We start from the raw sequence: 11,252 nt of genomic DNA, 5'->3' as shown, positions 1-11,252 counted from the left end.
TTTTTAGAAAGAAATTAATACTTTTACTCAGCAAGGACACATTAAATTGATAAAAAGTGACAGTAAAGATATTTATAGTGTTACTAAAGACTTTCTATTCAGCAACGATGAGCAGAAAATCAACGTATTAGAATGATTTCTGAAGGATCATGTGACACTGAAGACTGGAGTAATGATGCTGAAAACTTAGCTTTGATCACAGGAATAAATTACCTTTTAAAATATATTTAAATGAAAAACAGTTATTGTAAAAAATATTTCATAATATTACTGTTTTTACTGTATTTTTGATCAAAAAAATCCGGCCTTGATGAGCATAAGAAGATGAGCATTCTTTAAAAAAACCTTACCTAACTTAATATTTTGAATAGTGTTAATCTTATTATTAATTCATTAAATATTATTATACTGCATATCTTGTATTTTGAGGATTTTACTGTTAAGACAGTGATGTTTAAGACGGACAAAAATCATATTTATTAATTTGCTTACTCTATATACGTATATAGTACTATGTGATTATGAAATAATTTAGTTTTAGTTCATACAAAATGCTGATGGAAAATCATGATGTTTGTTTACTGTTATTTTAATCCTCAGCATCATTCAAATGGATGTGCATGATATTACAGCACATGTATATGTGAAATATCATATATATGACTGACTAAACCACTCCTTTTCAGCACATGCTTTTTAACCCTATTTATTTATAACGTATTGTTACATATTTTCATTTGCTGATCCTTCATAGACCAACTCTAAATCTCTTTATGCCTTTTTGTTTAATGTCCTATTGTGCTACTTTGTGTTGATTAGCAGTTTCTTGCTAGCGCTGTCACTGTCAGTGTTCAGGGTAGAGTTAAGGTACATGCACATAACAACCATAATAATGGGGATTATTTTTTTGTCTACTAGGGCGCATCCTCGTGGAGGATCGGTTCAGACCAGCCCCACCGGGTCCCCCGTGAACAGCAGGAGAGGACGACAGCTCCCACAACTGCCTCCAAAAGGGACGCTGGAAAGAAGTAAGTCTGTTTTTCTGTGCAGCTTCTTTTTTGTTGGCTCTTGCTCATGCTGAGATGTTTATTTGAGAGGTGGGATTGCAGAATGACTGACTCTGCAAATGTAGTGCTTTGCTATAGTTACAGTCAGCAATGCATCATATCCCAGTTACAGTTCATTTCAACTGGGGGCATGAAGAATTTGACTGTTTTTAGAAAGAAAAACGTGCCTAAAAAGCATTGATGTATTTTCTGTTGAAATAAGAATTGGAGAATAAAAATATACTTTTATAATTATAAAATGCAATTTTTAACATTAGGTAACTACTTTAGTTAACATGAATCTTAAATGAAAAATACATATCGGGCACCTTAGTTAATGTTAATTTCAATATTTACTTATATATCATTAAAATCAAAAGGTTCTCTTAATATTATTTAATGGATCTGAGGTACTTTTTTTTTTTATTAAATGAGCTTAATAAATATTTTAACAAATGTATTTCCATTGTCAGTTAATGTTAGTTAAAAAATTAACTAACAGTTACTGGTGGGAGCTTATTATAAAGTGTTACTTATACAGTAAAAGTATGCTAAAATATTTTTTGTCAACAGTTTTACAAATGGTTGCAAATAAATGAATAAATAACACATCCAATAAATGTGCAAGTTTGAAATAGAAAACAAATAGTATTTTCTTGTTTCTTAAAAAAAATAAAATAAAAAAAAGATTACTCCAGTAATCTCGGTTTCATGTACAATTTTGAAAAATCAACAGACATCGACTTAAAGCCAAATAATTAATAAAAAAAATTTTTTTTTTAAATCACATTTTTATTTAATATCTGCACGGAAAATAAAATTGTATGAGTTTCTTTCTCATAAAATAGCCAAATTTCTTGAAATCAGTGTTATCTACATTTGAATTAATGGGTAAATATGGTAACAAATTTTGTTTTCCCCCCACGGGTGGGCGGAGCCTCCTTGATGATTGACTGTTGAACTGGTGTGTCAAGTAGGAGACAACAAAGCTTGTCATTTCACATGTCAAAAGTGTTTCTAGTGTGAATCATTGTCGTTTTTTTTAGGGATTGTTATACATTATCACAACATTGCTCCGTTCCATTACCCCATTGGCTGAATATGACACAGTTTGTGCTGTTGTTATATTTGAGTGCGGGCGACACACATGATCATGTAAATGACATGCGTGGTAGAGTTGCATGTGCGCTCTGATGTTTCCCTCTCTCATTCCTCTCTCAGAAGATGGAGATGAAGAACTTGAGCCTTGTCCAGGTGTGTAACACGTCTGTGAAGGTTTAATCTGTCAGAAGGAGCTTCTGATTGAATTAAACATAACTGCAATGGTCTTGAGCTGGCATTTCCTCTATAGACGGGTCTAAAATTAACATTAGATCCTAAAGCTTTTTGGAAGTCAGATTCACTGAATTCCCTCTCTATTTCGGACACATCAAATGCTCCATCAGAGCTTTCTCTGAGAGGTCATGAAGCCAGGTCCATTGCAAACTCTTTGTGTTTAAATGTGAATGTAGACGGGTAGTTTTAGTTTTTTTCTTTGTCTTCCTGTAGCAGTGATTGTGTAATGTTGTGATAAAGGATTTTCAAAATGTATTTTTGTTTTCCCAGTCACCTTTGTGTTGTTTTAGAAGCAGTCACAGTATTTGTATTGTCCAATCATTGATTGATTTTACAGATGTGCTGTTTTATTTCGCTAATATCATTTTGATTTATTGCTCCAGTTGTGTTTTTGCTAAATATTATTCATATGGAGTTCTCATTTTAGTATCAGTTTTCTCTTGAATTCTTTTGGAGAAATATAACAAGGTGCAGCTAAGACCATCTTTAACATGTAGTAGGTGTATAGAGCTATACAATAAGTGCGGATAGATAATGTAGACAGTCTGAGATGTGTAAACTTGAAAATTTATTTAAATTATTTTCTGTTTATTTTGATAGTTTTGTTAAAACTCTATTTATTTTAGCAAATTGTCTAGTGACTTACAGTACAGCAACTCTGTGTTAAATTCTCATTGAGAGACTGTAACGTTTGTGTTTCTAGCCAAACTCCTGATAGATAGATAGAGACAGTAGATAGATAGATAGGATACCGGTGTCATTGCTAAGGTGTTGCTATGTAGTTGCTAAGGTACCTGGGTTAGTTGCTAGGGTACTTGGGGTGGTTACTAGAGCAGTTGCTAGGGTATCCGGGGCGGTTGATAGGGTGTTGCTATGCGGTTGCTAGGGTACCCAGAGTGGTTGCTAGGGTGTTGCTATGCAGTTGCTAGGGTACACAGGGCAGTTGCTAGGGTGTAGAGTGTAGGGTGCTAAGATAGATAGATAGATAGATAGATAGATAGATAGATAGATAGATAGATAGATAGATAGATAGATAGATAGATAGATAGATAGATAGATAGAAATGCAGCTGCTAGGATACCCATGTCATTGCTAAGGTGTTGCTATGTAGTTGCTAAGGTACCTGGGGGGGGGTGCTAGGGTACTTGGGGTGGTTACTATAGCAGTTGCTAGGGTGTGCGGGGCAGTTGCTAGGGTTTTGCTTTGTGGTTGCTAGGGTACCCAGGGTGGTTGCTAGGGTGTTGCTATGCAGTTGCTAGGGTATACAGGGCAGTTGCTAGGGTGTAGAGTGTAGGGTGCTAGGTTAGATAGATAGATAGATAGATAGATAGATAGATAGATAGATAGATAGATAATAGATAGATAGATAGATAGATAGATAGATAGATAGATAGATAGATAGATAGATAGATAGATAGATAGATTGATTGATTGATTTCAGGAAACATTTCTTATCATTATCAATGTCGAAAACAGTGCAGTTTATTATTTTTGTGGAAACTGTAATACATTTTTTCAGAATTAATTGCTGGCTAGAAAGTTAAAAGAACAACTATTTGAAATAGAAATATTTTGTAACATTATAAAAGTCTTTACTGTCACTTTTTACTAATTTATTGCATCCTTGATGAATAGAAGTATAATGTACATTTCTTTAAATAATTTTTTTTTAAATCTGACATTAATTGATGAATGTATGAACTGACTCCAAATGGTACTGTATATTATAGAGATCTGGTACTCAAAACCCCAAACCGGCCCATGAGACCTGAGTTCTGTTTTGTAATCAGTTCATACATAATTTGTTGTAGACACAAACACAGACACGTTTCTAACCGATCGCACTTCCTCCACTCCCATCTGCCACATCCGTCGTATTTGTCACAAGATCTGGTCTGTTGGGAGTGTGTGTGCGTCTGCCACTTTCCCAGCATCCATCTCTGCTTTCTGTCCAACTGGTATTTACACTACATCAGCTGTTTGAAGTACTCTCATCTCTCATTTTTTCATATGACACTCAAAATGCATTTGTGGGAATTCTTGCAGTGTTTTTACTCCATTGCTCTTTTGTTGTGTTAAAGCTTATGAAATGAGGCCAAACGGCCCAGCGGTCAACGGCAGGAAAGGCAAGTCTCTCCAGGCGTGTGTTTGCGGTGTAGCTTTGCAATATTTTCCTCTTCATCTTCTTCTCTAAGAGGATGTTTCCTCACCTTTAGGGCTTGGTAATATATCAAGTAATCACAATGTGTTTACATTTTAAATTCTGAATGTGAAATCAAACTTGACCATATTTTCTTTCTTAATTTGCAATTCTAGTGCATGCCAAAAACAAAAAAGTGAGTTTAGGGTTAGAGTTGCTAAGTTTGATTCATTTCTGTTATGCGGTTTAGCTAAATATAGCTATTTATTACTACCGTATGTGTTGTTATATTGGTACATAATATGAATTACAAATGTTTAATGATTGTTCCTTGTGTTAATTTATGGAGTTTTTACCTATCACCTAGTCCTTACATCTTTAAAATGTCTTTTCTTTACTCAAAAACTGAAGGACTTCCGTTTGCATGGATGAGTCGGTTTCTAGGTTTTTCTCTGTCTGTTTCTAGGTCAGTCTCTCCCTCTTCACGACTCTCATATATTCTCTCTTGTGTGGGTTGTCATTGTGTTAATGCGTTTTGCTGTGAATAATGAGGGACATTTAGAGAGATTGTGTTGTGTTGAATTCAATTGATCTGGCTTGTATCTGGATAAATGTTGTGCACTATAGCTAGTGACTTCTACTCTAAATACAGCCAGATCTTATTTAAAAGACTGTTCTGTTTAAAGTCATTTTACAATGTTTCTTTACTCATGCTACAGAGTGAAATCTAGATGTTATAGAATTTCATATTTTGATATAAATGTAAATCAGTGGTTCTTTTGACCGAATTGATTAGTAGGATGCAGTTCCACGGTTTAACCAGCAGATGACGCACAATCATGTGTAGAAAGGAGCTGTTCAATGCATTAGTGCTGAAATATCACCAGAATTATTCTGTCTACCTCTTCAACCTTTTGATTTATTTTACAAAGCTAACTTAATGCACCTTTTTTTTTGTTGCAAAAACTAAATGCAGAAGAATGGTGTCTGCAGACATTCCTGCAGTATTTCAGGAACATACATTGCTATATGAAAAAGTATTTGAATATCTAATCAGTCTTAATGCATTGCACTAGACACAAAATATCAAACCAAATGTTCTTGGATACTTGAGCCTTAATTAATATTGTTTCAGTGTCACATTTATATTTTCAAGCCTGACTTACCTGTAAGTGTTCAAATATATTTGTCCACTGTCCCTGCACAAAAATGGGGGAATTACAATCCCTCAGTTTCTCTGGCACACGTCAAGCCGTATGTTAACGCTGCCTGTGTCTCTGTGTCAATGGCCTGCATGATAAGAGGTGACATGGGAGGACCAGCAGAGCTCAGTGGTCAGTGCTGGTCACTCGTCTAACGGCCATCAGGAGGAGACGCACATCACTGTTCAGACAGGTTTGACCTCTGACCTCTCTGATCTTGACCCTGTCTGCTCTTTCTGCCCTTCTTCTGAGCTCTGGCTTTAAGCTCTAAGTCTCTGGATGAATAAGTGCAGTGCATACAGTCAGGTGGAGTAAATGAGGAAGGTGAAAGTCAATAGACCATTTGATGCTCATTGCACACAAAACTGATGAGATCTGACTGAAATCGGCAGTTTCAGTCTGATTTGCTTTATTATCTGCACACAAATTTTAACAAGGTTTTCCGTACAGATGCTAATGGACTGACACTGCTGTCTATTTGTTTGAATTATTCGATTTTTCCACACCAATCTGTTATTGTAATATCAAGTATTTTTGATAAACTCATTAGAAATGGTACATTAAAGAAAACACGCTGTGATTGGTAGCTGTTACATGATCTCAGATCATTTCTGTCGCTGTTTATCTAAAACTCAATTAGTTATAAAATAAACATCATCTATATTTCTAGATGAATGAATCACAACAGTAGCATCACAGTTTGTTTTATTATAAGTGTGAATTAAGGTTAGTCAATCTGTTTATATTTAGTTTACTATTGATATTGCTCAAGTATATATATTGTTCATTCATAAACATGCAGTCATAAATCAGCTTTGAAAGAATCATTTAGTTTCTTAAGCTCACCGAGTCTGTATTTGATCAAAAATACATTAAAAACAGTAATATTTTGAAATATTATATTTTTCTGTTTTAATGCATTTTAAAATGCAATTGCAATATTTGAAAATATTATGTCCTAGTCTATTAAATTATATTTGAAACTTTTTGTAACATTGTAAAAAATCTTTGCTGTCCTTTTTAATTGAATGCATGCTTGCTGAATATAAGTATCAAATTCTTACAAAAAAAATCTGATCTGAAATGGTAATGTTTCTTTCTAAAAATGTGAAAACAATATTTCTAAAAATGCTGGAGATGTGCATTAGATTAGTGTACATTTTATGTTCCTTTTGCTCTGAATAAGTTTTCATTATTATTGTTTAATTTTTGAAACACTGTTAGCTATCGATTCACATTTAACCAGTCACAAATAAGTAGACATGCTCTCTTTGTGTGAGTTAAAATGTGTACGATTTTAACAGTGTTTTTTTAAATAGTGATGATTATCTCCACTTTGTGCACAAAGCTAATGGAAATTATAGAGCTGCGTATGATGAATATAGCTTCAGACAAATGTATTACTGAGCTAAACGCAAATGAGACGACAGTGATACAAGCATCAGTGACAAAGCAGAACAGCGTCTGAGGATCTTGTTCCAGAATAGCTTTCTGATAAGATGGTTGCGTATGTGTGTGTGTTTGGGGAGGTTAATAGGGTCCGTATCAGGTCCAGCTAATGAATGTCCCATCAGTGCAGCCGTCTGTGTGGAATGGCATCATCTTGAGGATGATTAATGCGTAAGAAATGTGCTTGGGTACACAAGATCATGCACGCAGGGCCGTGGCATGATTAATGCCGCGGCCAATCAAAGCACGGCTCAAGAGAACAATGAAGAACTGAGAAAAAAATGAGCCGTATCAGCAGATTGTGTTCTCTGTGAAGACACAGATAAAGAATTTGAATATGGAGAGGAGGAGGGTGTCCAATTAGTGCAAAACAGTGGCCTTAGACACCAGCGCCATTATATAAGATACTACACGGGCATTGAACAAATGATCTAAGGATCATTAGGGCACCTTTCTCCAGTGGGTGATTCAGAGATGATTTTCTGACTACATTCTTAAAAAAGTTCCAAAAGTGGGTTTTCGCAGTGATGCCATAGAAGAACCATTTTTGATTCCTCAAAGAACCTTTCAGTGAGCAGTTCTTAAAAGAACCGTTATTTTCTTAGTGTGAAGAACCTTTTTCCACTATAAGAACTTTTTATGCAATGGAACGTTCCATGGATGTTAAAGGTTCTTCATGGAACCATCAACGCCAATAAAGAACCTTTATTTGTTTTGTTTTTTGTTTATCATTTGTAGTCACTCAGTGATATTAACTATAGTGTTTTTTGTGATATTCTTTACGGTATATGCGTTTAGACGTGCTTTGGAGAGCTTTAGCATGCTTGCAGTAAATGGGATGTGACAGCAATTTGTAGTGCAGTTTCAGTCAGAGTTCATTGTTTAAGGCGAAATGAACGACATGTGACCATTTCTGATGTGAAGTGACTATTACATTTTAATTTTATAAAACTTGTGGCCATTTAAAGATTTATGCATCATTTCTTGGTGTGATGCATTATGCATTACTGCAAATGATATATGGTACAGATGCCTGCAGAATGTCCACTTTTAAAGGAAAATTATGTGTATTTTTTTTGTGTGGTCAAATTAGAGTGACAGATTTTTTATATATATATCTAATTTTTTATCAGAGTGTCTAAAGCAGGGTCAGTAATGGTAGAAGAACTCGTGGCCACCAATGATGAAACTGCTGTCAGGCGCTTTTGACTGTGTTTTTTTATACCGTACAAAAGTTTGGGGTTGCTACGATTTAAAAAAAAAATGTTTTTCAAAGAAGTCTCTGTTCACCAAGGCTGCATTTATGTGATCAAAAATGCAGAAATATTGTGAAATGATATTACCATTTAAAATAACTGTTTTCTATTTGAATATATTTTAAAATGTAATTTATTCCTGTGATGCAAAATTAATTTTCAATATCAGTCTTCAGTGTCACGTGATCCTTCAGAAATTCTTCTAATATGCTGATTTGCTGCTCAAGAAACATTTTTTATTATCAGTGTTAAAAATAGTGATTCCGCTTCATATTTTTGTGGGAAAATTGTCATAAAAGTCTGTACTGTCAGTTTTGATCAATTTAATGTGCCCCTGCTGAATAAAAAATCTTACTGACCCCAAAACTAAACGACTCAGGACCATGAGTTACAGCAGTTTTACATTTTAAAGCACTGCCTTAAACAATTAACTGGAGTATGCCAATAATTTTGTGCAATAAATGGTGGTTGTTATTTTACTTGGATAGTGTAGCGTATCTGTGAGTGTTGTGTTTAGCATCCATATGTTCCTAAAGACACATCTGATTGGTGTCAGGACCTGGTCTTATCAAATGAAGGTTATTTCTCTTCAGGATTTGTGGAGACTGTCTCTCTCTTCTATCCTCTTTTCTTTCCACAGGTCTTTTTTTCTTCATTCCTGTCTGCATGTTCTATTAACATTCCTCTAGTGTTTCAGGGTTTGTTTTGAAGCAGGACTGGCTGCTCTTCGTGTTTTCCCTCTGAACTGTGATTTCTTTTTCTTTTCCCTCTTCTTTAATGATCTTTTCTCTTTGTATCATGGAACTTGAAACTTGTGTTTGTGATTTTATCTGCTTGTCGTGTGTTGTGTTTCCCTCATTTTTTGTGTGGTGTTGTTGATGTGTTCCCTCCCTTGTGTTTTTACCCCTTTTTTCTGCATACCTCCTCTCACACCCCTCTCCTCTGTCTGTCTGTCTGTCTGTCTGTCTGTCTGTCCGTTTTTGTGATGTGACCCCCTCACCCAGAAGACACGGACTCCCCCGGTCAGACAAACTCAGGTCTGTCCTTTCTTCTGCTTTGCTTTTCTCGTCTTCCTCCACGCCGTGTCCCAGCTCCTCTCTGTTTGTCGCACTCCCGTTCAGGAACAATTCACCCAAAAATGAAACTTGATTTATCAGCAAGAGAATCTTAGACTAGTTAATGACTAGTTTGGACCAGTTAGAAACCATCTTAAAAACTACTGTGGATATTTCAGCAGGTCAAGCTGCAGTGTGCGCATAAACAACGAATATAGGGCTAATCTCACAGAGAACATGTCTTTTCTATTGAAGTTTGTTTCTGCCATTGGTAAAAGAAAAAAGTAAAAGAAAAATATGATATATGTGTGATATATACTCGCAAGTGAAGGTATAATGTGAGAATTGTGAGATTGTAAATTATAAAGTCAGAATTACGGGATTGAAACCTTTTTTCTATCTTTGGAGGGAGTTGAAAATCCGTGTTGCCCAGCGACAGCCCCAAAACATTACTGCTCTAGAGGAGATCTGCATGGAGGAATGGGCCAAAATACCAGCAACAGTGTGTGAAAACCTTGTGAAGACTTACAGAAAACGTTTGACCTCTGTCATTGCCAACAAAGGGTATATAACAAAGTAGTGAGATGAAATTTTGTTATTGACCAAATACTTATTTTCCACCATAATTTGCAAATAAATTCTTTAAAAATCCTACAATGTGATTTTCTGGATTTTTTTTCTCATTTTGTCTCTCATAGTTGAGGTATACCTATAATGAAAATTACAGGCCTCTCTCATCTTTTTAAGTGGGAGAACTTGCACAATTGGTGGCTGACTAAATACTTTTTTTCCCCACTGTATAAGAGGCATGTGTTCTGGTGGCAGTTTTCTGCGGGTTAGTTATGCAATCTCATGACTAATATACACGTATGAAACTAGAAGGTGGAAAAAAGAAGGAAAACAAAGCCATGAAGAGGTTACTTAGCATTGCCTTACAAGGCACAAAGAGTCAGTGAGGTTTGTGAGCGGTTGCTGAAGCATGAGTTCACAGCACACAGACGGTCATGAGATGTTTTAACTCTTATTAATTTCCATTGCTTTTTGTGGTATTATTAGCCTTTAGTCAGACGATTTCAAATCAGAGATTTCAGTGTCAAATGCAGAAGTCCTTTATTGCAAAAATAATTTTCTAAATCAGAAACTTAGTCTTGTTTTACAGTAAAAATGTATGGTATAAGCATCCTTTAAATGAGATAAATGCACTTGATAAGCAAAGTTGTCTGACATAGACTTGTTTTCAGAGAATATATGAAGAGTTCATTTGCAAAAACAGATAACTCCGTTTTTAACAATTTTTAAAAATCATGTTTTTTCATTGTGCATTCCAATTAAACTCAATCAAACTGCAGTTGGGTTATTTTGATTAGGTAAAAATAACCAAAAAATACTAGCTAACTAACACAATAAAACACAATTAAAAAAAGTTATTTTTGAAAAAAAAAAACCCCGGAGTTATCTGTTTTTGCAAATAAACTCTTCATATGCTCATTTAATTTTAAATGTTAAAAATGTTGTAAAATTAAAATATTTAAAATCTTAAAATTGTCTTAACCCATTAACTCCAGAAAAACAATATTGGAAAAATAAGTTTAATCCTCCTTTTATCCATTAATAAAATAATTAATTATTAAAAGTAAAAAAACTAAAAAAAACCCATGAAATTAATTGATATTAATCACAAATATCACATTTTATGAAGAGAAAATATGAAGATAATTGGTAATACTTTACAATAAGGTCTATCAGTTAAATTTAGTTAACAAGCAATG

At 34.6% G+C, this 11,252-nt stretch overlaps 1 protein-coding gene across 1 annotated transcript in view; it reads left to right on the top strand.

The window, feature by feature from the left end:
• Positions 1-11,252, top strand: part of LOC107592505 (regulating synaptic membrane exocytosis protein 2-like) — a 167,598-nt gene that overhangs the window by 104,915 nt on the left and 51,431 nt on the right. The window contains exon 13 of the mRNA XM_016282038.1: positions 919-1,028. Coding sequence (XP_016137524.1) covers positions 919-1,028 — 110 coding nt within the window. The remainder of the gene's footprint in view (positions 1-918; positions 1,029-11,252) is intronic.

Source organism: Sinocyclocheilus grahami, unplaced genomic scaffold (genome assembly GCF_001515645.1).
Source record: "Sinocyclocheilus grahami isolate Dianchi unplaced genomic scaffold, SAMN03320097.WGS_v1.1 scaffold153.1, whole genome shotgun sequence".
Classification (NCBI taxonomy): Eukaryota; Metazoa; Chordata; class Actinopteri; order Cypriniformes; family Cyprinidae; genus Sinocyclocheilus; species Sinocyclocheilus grahami.
Note: the sequence above shows the minus strand (reverse complement) of the source record. Positions and strands in the feature narration are given on the sequence as shown.